This window comes from Tympanuchus pallidicinctus, unplaced genomic scaffold, assembly GCF_026119805.1.
Source record: "Tympanuchus pallidicinctus isolate F22 unplaced genomic scaffold, pur_lepc_1.0 scaffold8, whole genome shotgun sequence".
Classification (NCBI taxonomy): Eukaryota; Metazoa; Chordata; class Aves; order Galliformes; family Phasianidae; genus Tympanuchus; species Tympanuchus pallidicinctus.
The window spans coordinates 33,801,411-33,821,279 of record NW_026294802.1 but is presented as its reverse complement, the minus strand read 5'-3'; the positions used below and the strand labels follow the sequence as shown (position 1 = coordinate 33,821,279).

Sequence of the window (19,869 nt, the reverse complement as noted above, 5' to 3'; positions counted from 1 at the left end):
TATGTTATTATATATTGTATTGATTATATACACTCATTTCTTTAATGAACAATAATAGAAATACAGAATTTAAGATTTAATTTTGTCAGTAATGTCTCAAATGTATGTGGTACTAAGCAATATCTAGAATTCCTCCTAGCTATGTTTAGCAATTTCTAAATAACCCAGCTTAGTGGAAATTATGGGTCAAAGTGCAATGAAAAGTTCTCACAATACAATGTCATATAAATCTGAGAGCTACTTTTGACTCAACACAGGTGGGTTTTTTTTCTGGAGAAGGTATGGTCAAAGGGCAAGAAATTGCTTTTTGCCTCTTGGAAAAGACAAAATGAAGAAGAGGAAAATAGTCAAGAGTTTGCCTTTCATCTCTTCAGTTGATCTTAGCAGAATTCTTGCTATCTGATCATCAAAGCTACAGCTTCATAAAAGATTTGGCAGAGGGTCATGCGAGACAGAAAAAAATTCTAAGTATCTCCAACAAAGAGCAGCTCAAAGTTGCTAGTAAATTGAAGATAGTATTATCTTCCCTTTGTGTATGTTTGGGCAAAGAACTGTATTTGATATTTGAGCAGTGAAAAGCTTTACTTTCACTGTGTGACAGTTTGAGAAATGAGACTCCGTCATGGGCCAGAACTTGTTTTAGTGGTACACTTTGTCCTGTTGATTTTGACATGAGGAATAGGAGGTTCAGATTGGAAGCAGTTCTTGTTCCCAACATTAAAGTTTTCTGTGAGCTTATATATATGTATAAATACACATATTATACATAATACATACATAATTATACATAATACATACACACATAATACAACTAACACAGACAGGAAGCTTGTTGCGTTCCCTCAAGATGTGGCTGGATACAGTCAGAGGTGCTTCTGGTATAGCTCTGGAGAGAATGTGCTGTGGAGAGTGAATTCCTGGCATGGATTTTGAGGGTGTCTTCAGGCAGTCAGGACCTAAGATGACCACAGCACATTGTGTCTTCTCTCAGGCAAGACTTGAGAACATCAGTAACTTCATGCTTTGCACTGATCTAATGGAGTAACAGGCAAGCCAGCCTTCCAGTTTGAACTGCCTTTGTCATGGCCCTTAATGTTACTGAGTGAAAACATGCACTTGGCACGGACTGTTCACAGATATTGTTGGGAAACTCTTTTGCTAGTAAGGTTGGTGGCAGTGCTGTTACTTTAGAATTTGAACAAAAATAAATGATGTGCCTCCTCTACTCCTGAGAAAAAGCCAGAATTTCTTAGGTTTGCATTAACACTGGATATTGGTTGCAGTAGGTTGCAAAGCAGCTGTATTCTCCTCCTCTCCCTTTGTGACTTTGTGTCCCTTTTGGAGCTCTTCCTCCAGAACATACTTTAGCGTTTTGGAGTCCATCTGCTGCTCTGGCACATGGTGCTCTTTCAAGAATTGCTAAGGCATGGGATGGATGAGTGGCATTTCAGATGCCAGACTGCAGTTGCCAAGATGACAGGCAACTGGCGTTCTGAACTGCACAGTCTAAGCTGTGATGTTCCCAGGCACGCTCTTTGAAGAGGAGTTCCCAAAGTGCTAGATTCGTATGGCAGAAGGTCTTTATTTCTTGCTAGTTATGGATCTAGATAATTTTTGATGTATGTGAATGCAGTTATGCATTTAGACTGAATGATTCCATTGCAGATCCTGGGAATAAAAAGGCTCATTGTTTTCTGCACAACTAGGTCTGGGCTCACATTTCATATGCTTACTATGGAATAGGTGCAGAATAAATGGAGAAGAGTTATGGACTAGTCTTCCAGAGCAAAGCTCCTTTAGGAGGTAACTTGATAATATAATTATATCCAGGAGGCAATATGACAACTCTTGCTCCTGATATCCTATAAAGCTGAGTATCACATGTTGTCCCTCCTATTCAGAAGGGGAAATAAGCCACGCCTGCCAGAAGAAAACGGGAACAGTAGTTTTGCCACTATTTGATGATACCATTTGTGAAGTAGACCAGAGAGTAGGAATGGAAACATCTACTGGAGAATGGATACTGGCAATGGATCTTGACAATAAAATTTAGATTCTCACAGTGCTGTGGATTGGATTACTCACCACATTAAATTTTGAGTGTTTTTCTTTCTTTGATTGAACATTTTGGATTTATCCTCCTAGAAGAGATATTTAGGAAATCTTCCCTATCGTCAGTATTTTGGAGAGTGGATGGAGGTAGCCCTGATGTTTTAATTTCAGATCATTGTCTGCACATCTCTGCTCACCTACAGACACTACTCTGATTTTTATTTTTATTTTTTTCAGGGAAAGCATATTGGCCTCAACTGGCCCTATATTTCTCGTATTACTTTTTCTCTCTGTGGTAGAACGAGTGCAGTGGCTTTGCATCCTTGAAGTTTGTGTCCAGGTTATTTTTTCCATTACACTTTACAAGTTTTTCTGGTTTATTTCATGTGTTTTTCTGACTTCTGATATCCTGAGAAGAATTTTATATGTGATTTTTGAAAAAGCAGGAGTTTTTTAAGAGAAAGGTTCAGTATTTTCAGCCTAGAGGCTAAAACAGGTGGATAACATTCATTTTGGACAGTGTAGGTATGGATGGATGCACAAAGTGAAACAAAGCACACTGCTTCCAGTGATGTTCTGTTAGCAGAGTTCTTTCCTATACATAAGCTGTGAAGAGCATTGCATGCCAGCCTAATGTGCACAGGTTTATGAAGTTTGTCTCTAGGTCTATCACCTCATAACAAAGAAGCCCAGTGCATGCTCTGTGAGCACACTGTGAAACTTATGGACAGAGCAGAAAAAAATATATAGTCTGATATTTTCAAGAGCCAGAATAGAATATGCATGACTGCTTACAGTACAGATTTGACCCTTGCAAAGACTTGGCAAATGAGGGTCAGCAGTATGGATTTAGTTTGATGTGTGATTTGATTTGACAAATTCAAGACAAATCTCTGTCTTAGCTACCAAAAATTGTGGAGATACAAATTTTAAAAAATCACCTGCTATTAAGAGGTGCCTGGCAATGATAAGTTCCTGTCTTCAACCTTTCCCTCAGTTCAGTGTAGAACTGGAGATTGTTACTAACAGTGATAAGCATAGTTCTGACTTTTCTGGATCTCCCTAATAAATTTTACTTCTCAGTATGTAGTTGACTAGGACAGTGGTTGTTTTGTTTTGTTGTTATTTCAGGAACTGTTTAATTTTATTCTTCAGAGCACCCTTGTATCTTGGAGAGTAAGGGCTTTGCTGTAAAATCTTTGTTACCATATCTGATTAGGTGACCAGGGCACACAGTTGTTCAATCCAGCAAACCAGACTTAGAAGTGAAATATGAAAGGGCATTTCCTCTGTGACGAGGAGGAAGAAGCTGTACTTCCTAATGCCTACTAGAGAGAAGAGTCATCCCACTCTTGCCGTTCTCTTCATAGTCCTTCTATAAGCAGAAGATAGAGGGTTCCTCCAGCAGTGCTGTGAATGTGATGACATAGCTCTTCCTTGGTAGTGTGTGCAAAGTAAAGGACAAACTTCACTGGCCTACTGTGGAGTAGCTCACATCTGTGTCATCTGATCCAAGTCAGGTTAAGTGAAATCCTCAGCTTCTCTTAGTCCCCACAACACTAGGGCTGTGCCATACTTTCTCAAGAAATGGAGTGAACTCTAACCCAGACAAATTCAGTTTATAATAGCTCCCAAAATGAGTATTTTGCTGTTCTAGTATCATAGGTCAAAAGTACAACTGAGTGTTAATGCAGCCATTTCAAATGTATCTTTCTAACCATTTTTATCGGTCTCACATTTTCTTATTCTATTAGCAGCCAAATTTTCTGCTCCCTTCCCTCCCTGGTTGACATTTCAGAATGAGTAAAGAAGTGGTTTTTTAAGTGTATATGCATTTCCTCAAGGAAATCAGGGCTTGAGCACGCACACTGGTCTTTGCATGCATGCTGATGGAGCATGCATAAAAATGTCTTCCTTTGCTTGCAGAAGCAGAATAGCATTGAGCATAACTTCTGGTTACATGGTTCCCATAGCAAACTGTGCAGCCTTCAACTGAATTTCTAAACTACTAAAGCACTAGGAGACATGAGTTCTGCAAAATGAGGATAAGGAAAGTCATTGCACCCAGCAGCCAGAGCAGCCTCCACCTGGTAGTGGAGAAGTGCTGAGGTCTGTGCTTTTTCAGGAGAGGTTCCTTCTCATCTCAAGTGAGAACATGTACCACCACATGTGCCTAAGTGGAACCTGTAGGAGTCTGTCAGCTTCAGTACTCATAGGTGAGACAGCAGCACGGCAGATGTTTTGGAAATAAGCAGGCTTGACTGTTGTTGAGGTCTAATTAAGTATAATACACCTCATTCTTTTTTTTTCTGGCCCAGGTGCTGGTAATGCAATCAGGGGATACTGTTATAATGCCAACTACAGTGTTGAATATGACTGAATTTATTTATTAAGAATGAAAATAAATGTGCAAACATAAAGGTAGCAGCAGTAAGTCCTTTTGTGTCTCATTATACTGTGGAAGACGGCCCATCGTGCCACAGAAGAATTGCTCATGAGTACAAATGTGTACACAACTGCTTATGTGCTTATTTGTGCCATAAAGACTCAGCAAAGACTGATGTATAAAAATGAATGTCTGTAGACTGGCAGTCTGTGACTACTGCTGTACAGACTTTTCTTTTACTCTGCTGAGTACTTGCTCTGATTAGAAGTGCCATAGGAAGTATTCTTCACAGTTTTTACAGTCCTCAGTAGCTGAAGGAAATTAGACTTCATTGCTCTAGAACAAACTCCACACTGCCACAATAATTTAGTTCTATGTATACATTCAGATGTTGGTATGCCTCTATTACAGCACGGATTTTCTGGCAGCTCTGGCTAATGGGAAAAGCCTTGTTCCTCATCAGTTTACTGGCATATTTTCCTGCTTTCATTGAACCAGGAATTAAATCAGTTATTATTGCCATCTGAAAGGTGGTGAGGCATTGGCACAGCTGCCCAGGGAAGCTGTGGGTGCCTCATCTCTGGGAGCATTCAAAGCCAGGTTGGATGGGGCCCCAGGCAGCCTTATCTGATCAGTGGTTGTCCTGCCCATGCAGAGTGGCACTGGATGGTCTTTAATGTCCCCTCCAACCCAAGCCATTCAAGGATTCTATCATTCTCTGAAAGATAGCACCAAATTGCTGCTGGAAGTGGTGCGGAACTATTTTGTAGGGATGTATTAGAAAAAAAATTATTTCAGTAACATATCACAGAGTTGCGTGAAGTACACAGATGTGTCTTCAGGAATTCTCACATCATTCATATGCAGGCATTGTTGCTGTTTTTAATTCACTCTTCATTGACTTCTCAGAAATACTGTGTAAAAAAAGTTGTACAAATGACATCTTAGGAGATACAGAGTGGCATCTTTCTCTACAACCCACAGAAAATGCTAAAGAATAATTCAATGCAATGAAAATTTCTTTCGTACAGATGGATGTTTTATATAAAATTCAGCCTTCACAATTAATGTCCTGTGGTTCCTGCAACTGAGAAAAGATTTTTCAAAGATTCTAATGTCCTTGGAGCCTTACAAAATATTCTCTCAAATCATTTATTTGTATTTGGTGAAGATTATAGTCTTTGGTGTGTTTTAATAGTTCTATATTATTTTACTTAATTGATTAACATCTCAAATACAAAATATGGAATGAAGAACAAGAGTGATATATGCCAGCCTAACTTTGCAGCATGCTTTGTAGTAGTTAATAACTTTCTTTTTATTGAGGGAAGAGCTGACTGCTTCCCTATTTTGAATTACATGATTTGTTTGGACACTTAGATTTCTTCAGTGTCTTTTCATCAGTGGAAATATACTAATAAAGCAATGGTTGACCACTAGAAGTAAATAAAATAGAATGCTGTATCTTCATTACAATCATATTCTCTCTGAACTACTTTTTTTTCCCTGCAGGACGGTTCTATTTACCCTGACCTCCGTAGTTGTGCTTGTCATCACTACCGACTGGATCAGCTGGGACAAGTTGAATCGTGGATTTCTGCCAAGTGATGAGGTCTCAAGAGCATTCTTGGCTTCTTTTATCTTAGTGTTTGACCTTCTTATTGTCATGCAGGTATGTTTTCCTAACGTTCCATTCCAGCTGCCAAGGCTGCCTGCTCACTCTGTTTCCACTAGAGCACAAGGTGTTTTGCCAAGACTATGTAAAGATAAGTAAATATTTAGTTTGCAATCACTATTAGTGGAGGCATTGTGTAGCATCATTCTCAGTGACTTTGCAAAAACCCTTTCATGGTGATAACATTGGTGATATCTTTTCTTAGACTACCGAGAAGGAACTTTCCAAATTAGAATGTTTAATGAAAAAAAAAAAGAAAAGAAAAGAAAAAAAAAGACATCAGAAAAAGAAAGAGAAGTTAGTTGTATAAATTCATAGCTTAAATTCAAAGGAGGGAGAAATCCAGATAAAGAATGAGTTCTGTATTTCAAGCTTTTACAATACTCAGTATAATACATTATAGTGGCTTTTTAATAGATTAAAATTATATTTGTTATTAAGATTCTACTTTCCACTTTGATATGAACATTTATGTACTTTCTTTGATGGCGGGTACTCATATGCCTTCTGATAATGAGGGTAGCAAGGGAGATAATTCCCTGTAGTCTGCCCGATGTCTGCTCCTTTGAATCTAGCTGTTAAAAAAGGTGTCTGGGTCACAGGTGTGTAGCCAAAAAACTTTCTTTGTGTGATGCAATGCACTACCCTTTGATTTTTCGGTAGTTTGAGTCTTCTGTGAGAAACTCACCCAGTGCCCTGTGAAGAACAGGGTCATTTGGGCTGAGGCAAGGAAAAGGAATGTCAAAGCCTGAATGGCTTTTGCTGTTAGTTCTAGACATGTTAGGCTGTAAAACTGAACCTTAGCAAAGAATCCGAGAACTGAGGGGTCCTTTCTCTCCAGTATTATTAACTGACTCTGCCAGAAAAGACCATTTTTGACACCGTTAGCTCTCTTTAATGAGATATCTATTACTTGTGTAATTATCATGGAGGTGACACTGCACTGGCACTCCGAATTTATCACTGCTGTACCAAGGCTGCATAATGTTGAATAGTTCAGTTTTATTTTCCAATGTCCACCACTGTTCAGTGTTCACTGTTGTTCATGGTTAGGACAAGAAGAATGGGAAATGGAATTCTGTTTCAATTTCTAGCTTTCTGGTGTTTTCTTCATTTCACGTTTTATTTTGTTTACTCTTTCAAAAAGATTCAACGGAATGTAAAATAAATGATTGTACTTCATAGGGCTATAATGAAAACGTGAATGAAAATACATGACATGTCAAGCTGCACTGAATTTGATATTGTTTGCCAGGTAGAGAAACAGACCTGTCTTGATATCAAATAATTATTGTCATCCTTTTGACTTTGAAAAATGGAGCTCCAGTACCTCAACCTTGGAGTCGTTCAATTCAGGGCATTTTATTTGAAACAGCCTGTCCTAAGTACTATTTCATGTTTTTGCAACAACAAAGTGAGAGTCTTCTCTTAATTGCATTTTTGACTGACAATGGTGTGATTGAGTTATTTATTTATTTAAAGTTATTTATTTGGCATGTAAACTCAGTTTGGCATGTTTTATTTATAGTGTAGTTCTGGCATCATTGCCGTTCTATACAATAAAATCAGATTTAGACAGCAAAGCATTAAATCACCAGTAAAAATGATCAGGATTGTGATTATTTGACTGAAGTGTGCTGTAGAATTAAACGTTTCCAGAAATTCTTTTTCATAGTGTTGTTCGTTTCCAGATATTTTATTTTTTTCAGATTTAGCAACCTTTAACAGCAAACTGATAAAATTAGCTGCAAAAAGATTCTTGGCATTATTTCTGTTTGAGGCTGATGTTAAATAAGAACACAAATGAGGGCTCATTTAATTTACTGAGTGCAAACATCTTCTGTCCATTTGAACAGCAGCATTAATGCTGCAAGTGTAACTGCTTTTAGCAACAAGAGAAAAATGGAAACCTGTTCTCAGTGTTGCGAAAAATAATCACACAACTGTGGAGGACAACTTTGCTTGCTTAGTATTATAAGAATTTCAAGTTTATCTAAGACCCATGTATACAACATGAAAAAAAGAATTGTCTCTGCCCTGAAGATCTAACTCTTTTCAATTAGACATAAGTCAGACAGACGTGTGAAGAGGAGAACACGAACAGCTAAACTTATATGGACAGTTATGCATGAGCGATGCTTAAGGGTAGGTGCACTTTTTACCTTTGTTTTCCATCCTGCAACAATCTCTGGCCACCTTCCAGCCTCACTGTCCTTTTAATGTGTAAAAGCTCCTTCAGTCCAAGTGATAAATGGGATGTTCAGGGGACAAGTCAGGAGGCAAGCACAGATGAGCCTGGAGAAGAAGGAAGACTTGTGACTGAAATGTAAATGTGAAAGTTATGACAGTAAAAATGTGAAAGTTATGACAGTAAAAATACTTAAGTCAACTGGAGAAGATGAATCATGAGGGAGGCTGCAGGACTTCAGCATGACTAGGTGGCTCAGTCATACTGTACCCACTGACACAGCATTTCAGGGAGGGGATAAAAAGAACTCGCCTACCTGTTTCAGATATCTGTTTGTACATCTCCACCTCATTTTAATCAGCTTGTCCTTGTAGTCAGTGGAGAGGTTGAAGTACAGCTGAAGTGCTTTTAACATACACAGTAGACTGAGACGTTACATACCCTACCAGTGCATGTTTCCCTCTTCTGAGGATAAACAGACGCAGTGTGTAGCTCAGAGAAGCCATCCCTTCAGCCATGTGCGGGAGAGAGGCTGTGGTATAGCATCAGTCCAGAACTGAAGATCCAAAAGGTCCTTCTCAGCTATTGTCACTCTACTCATCTTTTATCAAGAGGAAGCTCAGGCCACGTCTGACTCCCGCTGGTAGGAAGATCTCTGATTCTCTCACTGCTTCCAGACTGCAGTGTGGAAAAGAGTCTGTGTATAAAGCAGCGTATCAGAGGTAACTGACATTCCAGGGAGTTATAGAGGCCTTTATTCTAATCCTGCTTACTAGGACATTTTATCCAATGTAGATAATAAGACTGATTTTTAAAAATAGATTGCAGGTTTTCCCAAAGAGAAACAACAGATCAAATTCAGTCCAATGCAGGTGAGCATCAATTAATTTTAAGGGATATGTTTGCTTGTAGTGAGAAACAGCTTTATGAGCTTTTTATTTTTCTCCCTCTATATAAAAAGTGATGAAGTTAGTCATGTTCACAGCGTGTTTAATTGTGCCTGCCCTGATCATTGAGATGCTGAGACACTGACATATGTGTGTTCCTGGCACCTATAGCATTCCCTGCTCTACATGGGCGTCATTCTGTTTTTAGTCTTAGTTTCAGACTGGGTGCAAGACCATGCGTAATAAAGCTGGATGTGTAATAATGCTATTATCATGTACTAGAACTTCTACTATTTTAAGGAAATAAATTACATTTTTACACCCATATGCAATGGAAAAGCTGTTAACTGAATGAGTAAGTATGAAAAATGTGTCTGTAATCCCACATTCCATATCAGAGCAAGCAGACAGCAGATCATGATATGTACTATTCTGTGTTATTTTTCTAATGATGTTCCCAGTGAGTTTGCCAATGGGTAGGGGCCTGGGTATAATGCCTGGATTATTAAGTCTCATGTTTCTGGGGCTGATGGATTGTTTCAGCCCTTTCATGTCTTCCATGAGCAGGTTTTTCCAGACTTCTGGAAGACTGTGGAGCTTTTCAGCATCTCTGTGGAGTTACACACCATGGCAATAGCTACCTTGCTGAGCACTTTGCAAATCCTGTGGTATTAATTCTTGATGTTCTTATGATTCACTGCAACTTTTTATCTGACAGTACAATCCAATACAAAGTCAGAGTGGTCTAAACTCTAGCTGAGAATAAGCCAGGCATTGCTTGTGGCTAAGATTCTTTGAGAAATCTCTGATGGATCCAAAACCTAAATAGCTAAATAATCCCATTAATTCCAGATGGGAATATGGTTGTAAACAGGGAGAATTTTTCCATCTGGATAACCTGAAAGAAATTGAAGTCAAAGAGAGTTAATTAACCACATTTTTTTTTTTATTAGTAGTGCCGCATCTCCCCTTATAAAAGTGCTACAGTATCAGCACATGGAAAAGATAAAAACCAATTTCCAAATGCATTTTTGATAAAACTTGTGTCTTTTAATTACTGTATCATATAACTGTAGATCACTCTTGCTACTACAGTTGAAAACCCACATTTTTGTTGGAATCCAGTCACTTTATTTTCTTCTGCAGAACGCCTGATCTTCTGTCTTTGGAGGAGTATTAATAAGAGAATTGGAAGGTTAACAGATTGAGGAAAACCTGTCCTCAGGCTCTCCTGTGTTTTTTTCTTCTAGTTCTTTGCATTTCCCTAAAATATATCTAATTTAGCTACTTTGTGACATGCATTATGATTTATATATGTCATTGTTTAACTGAAACTTTGACAGCAAAAGGGAACAGAAACTGCTCTTTTTAAAAGATAAATAAAGCAGGGACAGTTTCATTTATTCTGTGTTATCCTGGTTTTACACTAACAGACAAGCTGTTTTGTTTGCAGTGTTAACTGCAGTGTGAGTCCATTAAAAACCACCATCAATAGCATCAAGTGCATTCAAGAAGCTAAAATATTCTTGAAGTAAAAACACAGGCTTGTCCACACAAAATGGGTAAAAACTTGGCTTTTGGAGAGTTTTTATTTTCTTAGAAAGTCTATTTAACTTTGCAAACCTACTTTATCTATGACTTTCAGCTTTTCACTATGAAATTTGATCAATGAATTGATCAAATACATGAATACAATGAAATACATGATACAATGAAATTTGATTAATTTAATCAATGCAAGTAAGAGGAGAGTACTGATTACTTATGCAGAATGCACAGGTATAGTAGCTTTCCTTCAAAGCAACCAAGCGATATATGATTTTGTGTTCATAGAGAAAGCACAAAATAATTTGTCATTCTGTAGATCCTTCCAAATGTAGGTTTGGTGTAAACATTTCCTTGTTTCCTAACAAGCAGCAGCAAGAACTACCAACCAATAGTTTCTTCCTGAGGAAGGAACCAAATTCTGAATGAAGAGCTCAAAAGATTAAGCCTTTTGCCAGCCTGGCTTCAATGTGCTCCTTTCTCAATTTACATGTTGTTTGATCAGAGCTGGTTTCTGCAACTGTCCTTCTAAAAGCCTCCCATCCAGGGTGAGCTTTTCTGAAACGAATATTTGAATGTCAGGGCACATTCCTTCAAACCTGTGCTAGGTTTTGTAGCATTTGCAAACACAGTAATAAAAACCAAAACCCATAAGAAACATCTGTGTTGGTGAAGTTGCCAAACAACATGCACGTCATCTCTGACACTCAGACCTTCTGCATGCGGGGGGTCATTATGTTTTATCTTCATTTACTGCTTGCCCTTTCAAGACGGGAATTCAGACAGAAGGGCAGGTGACCAGTGACAGGTGTTTCTATGGAGCTAGGGTAGATGGAAATTCACCTTCGATAAAAATGACAGCAGATCCACTCCTCTTACTGGCATCCCTAGTTGTTGCCATATGGCTTTATTTCACAGTGAGGTGCCTTTAGCCATATACCTGAAACATTTTTTTTTTCCTGATATTATGTGGAGTGTTTCATTTTGCTTGTCAGTAACCAATTTTAGACACATCTGTCAAGCAGCATAGAAAAACAAGTAAGTATTTTGATCAGTCATTGTTGAATTATGTGTTTGCTGCAGAGCCCAATAGTGAAAGAAGGGGTGTACAGTGCCCTACCTCTCATCAACAGCAGGGTCTCTGGAAGAAAAGGAGACAAGTTCAAGTGAGGTAACCAGCTTAACCCAGCTGGTGGCTGAGCACCACACAGTCGTTTTCTCACTCCCCCTCTTCCCAGTGAGATGGGGAAGAGAATTGAGAAAAAAAAAAATCACCAAAGTAGAGCTCGTGGGTTGAGATAAAACTATTTACTAAGATAGAGAAAAAGGATAACAATTATGACAAATTTATATATTTATATATATATGTATATAACAAGTGATGCACAAGGAATTGCTCATCACCCCGACTGATGCCCTGCTAGCCCCCTGAGTAGCAGGAGAGAGCTAGAGGAACTCACACCCTCTTCAAAACTCCTTCCTCTTTTTGTCGTAGGGTATGGAATATCCCTTTGGCCAGTTTAAGTCAGCTGCCCTGGTTCTGTTCCCTCCCAGCTCCTTGGGCCCTTCTCACCCTACAGAATGGTCTTGGCTCTGCTTAGCTGAATCTATAAACATCAATGTGTTATCAATATTGTTTTTCTGCTAGAACCAAAACATAGCATCATACCATGCACTCCAAAGAAAACAATCCCAGCTAAGACTAAGACACTGTAAAGGCAGCCTTTCTATAGATCGTCATAGATTTTTCTTCCTACAAGTCTCTTATGGAGACCTTTTTCTTCTCTTATGCCCTTTCTATATCTTCATCCTTCTGTGGATCATGGAAATGTTCCTTGTCAGCACCAATGAAAAATATTTAAAAATAGCACTTGAAATAAAAGTGAATTAGAAGAACCAGACAAGAACAATTTTTGATCTGCAGCTTTATTTAACACAAACTAAAGTGACAGACTCAAGTACAGTCCTAAACACTGTTCTGCAGAGACATTTCTCATGGCATTGTTGACATCATGGCATTTCTGGAGCGCAGGCCTTATGAGGAGCGACTGAGGAAACTGGGATTGTTCAGTCTGGAGAAGAGGAGGCTCAGGGGAGACATTATCCCTCTCTACCAATATCTGAAGGGAGGTTATAGTGGTGTGGGGGTTGGGCTCTTCTCCCAAATAACAGTGATAGGATAAGAAGGAATGAGCTCAAGTTGTGCCAAGGGAGATTCAGGTTGGATATTATTAAAAAATTCTTCTCAGAAACAGTGGTCAGGCACTGGAATGGTCTGCCCAGGGAGGTGGTGGAGTCACTGTTCCTGGAGATGTTCAAGAAATGTTTAGAAATCATACTGAGGGATATGGTTTAGTGGGAAATATTGATGATACGTAGATGATTTGAGTGGATGATCTTTTAGGTCTTTTCCAACGTTGGTGATTCTATGATTCTTCCTGCTGGTTCAAACATAAGATACTGCCTGTCCTAGAAGTATTGCTTTTCTTGAATCTGCATGAAATTTCTTGAATCCACAACTACTACTCTTGCATTTATATCTGCATTGAATTTCTTGGTCCAAAATTGCTTTGCTTTATTTCACTGAGAGTTACATTTTTGGGGGGCTGTCAGATGGCTTTTGAACACAGAACAGTAACTCCCCTGAGCTCCTCCTTATTCCCATCAGATACCTGTTTCCTCCTTCATCTGGACTGTCACAAGTCCATGGGACCGGATGGCTGCACCCTCGGGTGCAGAGGGAGCTGGCAGGGTTGATTACTGAGCCCCTCTCAGCCATCTATCAACACTCCTGGTTAACTGGTGAGGTTCCAGAGGATTGGAGGCTGATGTGACTCCCATCTTCAAGAAGGGCTGTAAAGAGGATCTATAGGCCTGTTAGCCTGACCTCAGTACCAGGGAAGGTTATGGAGCAAATCATCTTGGATGAGATTGCACAGCATGTACGCAGTGTCCAGGGGATCAGGCCCAGCCAGCACGGGTTCATGAAAGGCAGGTCGTGCTTGACCAACCTCATCTCCTTCTATGACTGGGTGATTAGTCTGGTAGATGAGGGAAGGGCTGTTGATGTAGTCTTCCTAGACTTCAGCAAAGCCTTTGACACGGTTCCTCACAGGCTTCTTCTGGGGAAACTGGCTGCCCGTGGTCTGAACAGATATACACTTCTTTGGGTAAGGAACTGGCTACAGGGCCGTGCCCAGCGGGTCATGGTGAGTGGAGTGAAGTCCAGCTGGGAATCCATTAAAAGTGGTGTCCCCCAGGGGTCAGTAATGGGGCCCATCTTATTTAGTATCTTTATTGATGACCTAGATGAGGGGATTGAGTGCACCCTCAGTAAGTTTGTAGATGACACCAAGCTAGGAGGTGGTGTCGATCTGCCTGAGGGTAGGGGGGCCCTTCAGAGGGATTTAGACAGGCAGGACCACTGGGCTGAGATGAATGGGATGAGGTTCAACAAGGCCAAGTGTTGGGTTCTGCACTTTGGCCACAACAACCCCATGCAGCACTACAGGTTTGGGGATGAGTGGCTGGATGAGTGTGAAGAGGAAAGGGACCTGGGGGTGTTGGTTGATGCTCGGCTGAAAATGAGCCGACAGTGTGCCCAGGTGGCCAAGAGGGCCAATGGCATCCTGGCCTGCATTAGAAATAGTGTGGCCAGCAGGAGCAGTGATCGTCCCTCTCTACTCAGCACTGGTGAGGCTGCACCTTGAGTACTGTGTTCAGTTTTGGGCTCCTCACTACAGGAAAGACATTGAGGCCCTGGAACGTGTCCAGAGAAGGGCAATGAAACTGGTGAGGGGTCTGGAGCACAAGTCTTATGAGGAGCGGCTGAGGGAGCTGGGATTGTTTAGTCTGGAGAAGAAGAGGCTCAGGGGAGACCTCACTGCACTCTACAACTTCCTCAAGGGAGATTGTGGTGAAGAGGGATTTGGCCTCTTCTCCCAAGCAACGAGCAGGACACGGCGTAATGGCTGCAAGTTGTATCAGAGGAGCTATAGATTAGACATGAGGAAAAACTTCTTCTCTCAGAGAGTGGCCAGGCACTGGAATGGCTGCCCAGAGAGGTGGTGGAGTCGCCATCCCTGGCGGTGTTCAAGAGGCATCTGGACGACGTGCTGCGTGATGTGGTTTAGTGCTTGTGGTGGCAATGGTGATGAGGAGATGGTTGGACTAGATGATCTTGCAGGTCCTTTCCAACCTTGTGATTCTATGATTCTATGATTCTATATTTCCTATATGTTCTGTCTACAACTGATACCAAAGGAGTGGGTTATTTCCTGGCTATCATGCGCTGGCAGGGACAAGTTACTGTCATCCCAGAAATGCTCTACTTGGCAGTTCAGGAGCAAACAGCTGAGAAGGGAGTCCCAGAGAGCAAGCTGTCCCTTTCCTGGCGGGTATGTGAGTACGTGCTGACTCAGAGCAACCTGTGCGTGCATCCTCCACCTTCCTTCTTCATGTTACCATTTTCTGTGGACAAAGCATTAAGAATGGAAGTGCACCAAAGAATAATGTATTGCATTTGAAATGCATTACTTTTATTTTCAAGAGAAACACCTTTTAAGTTTGATGGAAATGTATGTAGAGCTTTTGTAAAAGGGTGATAAGGAATGGGGAGAGTAGTGTATTATTATGCGTAATTATAGCACAGAAGACTTCACTGGAATATTTTTGAGATTAAGGTGGATGTATAAATTCCTTTTGAAAATCCCTGAAACATTCATTTGTCCCCCTACCAGACCCTATTATAAAGTACAGTTTATTTCTTCAAAACTTTCAGTTAGTTTGGGACTAAGAAAATGGTAAGTAAAATGATTCCTCTCAGAGAAAGGATGGGTGTATGTTGTCCATTATCGTGCAGTCTATATCTTGCCTTTTTAATGAGCTGCCCTGGTTTATACTGCAGTGTTCTCATTCTGTGCTTGTCTAGTTTGATAACTGGCACCATCATTTTATGCGGTGGATTTTTCAAATGAGACATACAAAGTACAGTATTTTTAAGTACTCTTCCTCCTTTGGACTCCTTGAGGATGGTTAAATCTTACTTGGACACATTATATTTGTCTCAGGCATTATAGATTGAATTTGTGAGTTTCTTCCAACTGCTGTAACTTGTTATATTTGTGCTGTCCTGAATCCTATCATACCAATCCATGGCAGCCTAGAGCTGGGCGCTTTTTAGCTCTGTGACACCGTTCCTCATTTGCTGGGAAGGAACAACTGTAGTTCTTTTCTTTCACTAGTTGTCTGATTGTCTGCTTAGCCCCTAAGGTGCTCAGAGAAGGATGCTGTCTGACTTGGTAATGCTTTCAGCGTAATCAGGCAGCAGTCCCAGCTGCAGCCCCCTTGGCTCTGAGATGACTACACACAAAATGAATTAGCTCAGGAAGCTTCTCATTTGTCACAGTTGTTCCCTTTTACCTTGACAATGGGTATCTGCCATACATGTGACACTGTAGCCAATCTTTCACAGGCATAATGAAGCAGTTCTCCAAAAGCAGACTTGTTATTTTCACACACTGCTCCCCTGAAAATGCTGTATCCAGCCCAAGTACACAGAAAAGATGAATTCTAGAAGCAGGAAAAGCTGGCGATCGTTTGCAATTCTTTCCCAGAAGTATTCTGATCTTTAATTGCGAACAGTCTTTTCACAGTTTCTGCTACCATCAGTGTGTGATAGGCTTTGTTGCTGGGGTGTAAATCTGAGGATGCATTGCTTAATATTATATTGCAGTGATATATGTTGAAATAACAGTAATGCTGACATTCAGATAAATTTCAGTGCTCCACAGCAGTGCTTAGGAATATATTATTTGACCAGAAGTCTGCTTTGTAGTGAGCCTTGTTAACACAGGTTTTTTTTCTCAGAGTGAAAAATCTGAGATGAGATTCAACAGATTCAGCTGTTTTTAAAGTAATGGAACTGTTTGCAATTTGTAAATGCAACCATGTGCTTTAAAAAAAGAAAAAGATAAACCTCAGTGAGCCATCACTAGATAAAGTGACAAGTTTTATGCCTACCCACAATGTATATTTAGCCATGCAGTGTACTGAATTTACAGGATGTAGTGACAGGTGATATGTGGACATTTGAAGTCTGCTGAGAAACAGCACTGAGCAGAACCAGCTTGGTTGCACTTAATCAAACAGTGGCAGGAATATGCCTAATATTGTTGGCCTATGTGCATTATTTCTGCAAATCTGATTGAATGGCAATTGTTTATGATTCCTCAGAAAGTTTGAAGGCTGTTATGTGAATAAACAAAAAGATATGCTTATTTTTATTCTGAGTTCTTCTCATGTCCAATACAGCTGCTGCTTTTTTTTCTATAACAGAAGGGACATGTGTAGTTAATCACTGAGTGTCTTGTAGTAATGAGTACATTAGAAATGTTTGCATCTGTTAGAGCCAGACTTTACTGTACCCATCAATAGGTAATTGTCCCTAGTCCTTTCTAGTGATTTGAAGTTATAGTTGCAGTGGTTCCTGTCTTTGAAATAACACTTAATTACTCAGCTGTGCTGCGTTTGGTGTCACATCCCGTGAGTCAGAAGTATTGTGCAAGTGTGGCCTTATTTCAGCAAAGATTCTCCTCTCCTGCAGACCAGAAGCTAAAATGTTTCTTTTTCCTAGAGTCTGCCCATGTTTTCCTTCCCTTTAGGGAGAGGAGTTTCCCCAGTCTAACACCTACCAGACCTGACAGATAGACTGGGTACCACTCCTGCCTGACACAGTGTGAATCTGTGTTTCCCACTGGAGCAGTGAAACAATGAAATCAGCATGCCTATGGAGTCCTCCAGCTAGTTTCTTGCAGTTAGGCTGCAGCTTTGGGCTGTATGACCTCTCAGCTGATCCCCAAATAATTAACCTCTTAGTCTCTTCCTCGTGCCTGAGCAGTATTTGCAATATGATTTTTTTCATTAAGATTCCTTAGAGCTCTGCATGAGCCAAAGTGTGCTTTGGAGCATTAAGGGTGCTGTAGTTGTGGAAATTGTACAAACACAGATTAAAAAAGATGTTAATCTAGGAGGTACCCTCACCAATTCTGTTTTCATCTCCTCCTCAGTAACCTTGGAAACTTATCTTTCTGTCAATACGTTTATGGCTTGCACCTCCACAGCATTAGTTCCCTGGTACAGTTACCCAGAACACCACATTGTTGCTGTTATTTTGGGGAGTGGTTTTATTTCATCTTTTATGGGCAGGCATTCCAACTCTTCCTTTCATACAAAATCATCTTCAATTTCACCCTCCATCCACTCTCAGTGAGTTGTGCTCTGATGTGGTTTCTCGTATCGGGTACTCTGTGAGAAATAAAATGATTTAAATTGTGGCTAGGTAATCCACTTTATCACCTGGAGATGAAAACGAAAAAAACAGTGTACGTCTCTTTCTGATGTATCTTGGTATGGATTTAAGAACATAATCTTATAATCCTTCTTGGATGGCTCTTTGCTTTTAGTTTCTCTCAGGTGATCTTTGGGCTTACCTATACGCAATGCGCAGCACGCATTGGGTTTATGATTATACTTCATTCCACTTCAGAACTGTATGCCCAAAGCAGAGAAATGGAAATTCCTCAGCAGCAGCAGTGATACCATGTGCAGCATTTGGTATAGGCAGCGGAGCAGAAGTGATCTGCCATATCCATGTTAGAGAAAGCAAAAGGGACTGCTTGCTGTCCACAACAGCACTTTTTGACGGCTTTGATTCGTGCTCTCTATGGCTGGAAGATCTGCTCTGGCCATCCAGACAGTCCCACAGCACTTCTGATCACTGACAGCTTTACGCCGCAGCAACCACCAGTGGCTGCTCCCTCTGAGTGTGTTCTCTTGGCTTCAGTCTGGCCCTTTTGTTCTGACCTTAAGTCAGCAGCTACATCTTCTGAATGAATGTTAAGTTCTCCCGGGGATGTTCCTGGCATCCAGACCAAACAATTACTGCACTAATTTAAATTATACAAACTTCTGCTATTCCTCAAGGTCGGGCTGCAAAGATTTGCATATCTAGACAAAGTGTTCCCTATACAGGGAGGGAGACAAAGGCAGCACACAAACAATCCTAATGTCAGAAACAAGCAGTCCGTAATTTAAGCAAGCACAGAGTTGTACCTAAAAATGGTGTTAAAATGAGACAGCACTACTGAAGCTGCAGAGTCACGCATTCAGAGTTTTTAAAAGGCCAGAATTAAGGTCACTGGAATAAACCTTTCACCCCCACTGTATTGTGATGCAATTTTTAATTATCTGTTGGCACCCATTTTCCCACAGGACCTCTGTCTCATTGGCAGCATCGCATGAATGGTGCTCACTTAGCAAGAAGCTATTCAGTATTTTGTTTTACCCGTTTTGTGCACTGTGTGGCCCTAGGCCTTACTTACCGTGCACTACTGAGACCTTGATATGAAGATGGAATCATTCATTTCCTTGAGAGCTTTTTTGTGGCAATAATTGCCGCAGTTCCGGAGGGCTTTTCTAACATTAATGTATTTATCTTCACAATAGCTTTCACAACTGGAGTATTATTGTCTCTTATTGTCCACATTTGATACTGAGGCGCAAAGAAATTACAGTCAAAGGGTCCCTAATTTGAGATGTCTGAGGACATTATTATGAAAATGTATGTTATTACCCATCCTTTAGCTGAGCGGTTAGCTAACTGGGGGCAGAAGAATCTAGCGTGTAATTTCACTAGGCGTAGACAGAGCCACATATTTATTTGATGTAATCTTATTTGTTATTATACTGACAGCCCTATTTCCCAGATGGTTGTAGAAGCAGCTTCTTTGCTTGTTCTAAGTGACGGCTATGACAGTGTCATGCTGTTGGATCCATTAAAAAAAAGAAAGTTACTTTTTTCCTGTACTAGGCTCTACAGTATTCTTACTATCCCTACAATATCAGTACAGTATTCTTACTATCTCACTTACGTTGTCAATCCTTCCTCATCTTCCCAGTGGAGAATATATATTCAGGTCCAGCCTTGATGGATGTCTAGAACTGCTGTGGGCACTTGTCACTTGAATAAATCGAAGCTTAGGTGGGTTCTTGAAAAGAAAGGCAAACAATTTAAAACTGCCTGGGAATACTTTGCTTTTAGAAATTCGCTTAATGTTTCATATGAAAAAATCAGTTC

The 19,869-nt window shown here is 40.3% G+C and overlaps 1 protein-coding gene across 4 annotated transcripts in view; it reads left to right on the top strand.

The window, feature by feature from the left end:
* TMEM117 (transmembrane protein 117) overlaps positions 1-19,869 on the top strand; it is a 192,172-nt gene that overhangs the window by 143,302 nt on the left and 29,001 nt on the right. For all 4 annotated transcript variants that reach the window (XM_052668711.1, XM_052668712.1, XM_052668710.1 and 1 more), the window contains one exon: positions 5,951-6,110. In XM_052668711.1, the coding sequence (XP_052524671.1) occupies positions 5,951-6,110 (160 nt within the window). The remainder of the gene's footprint in view (positions 1-5,950; positions 6,111-19,869) is intronic.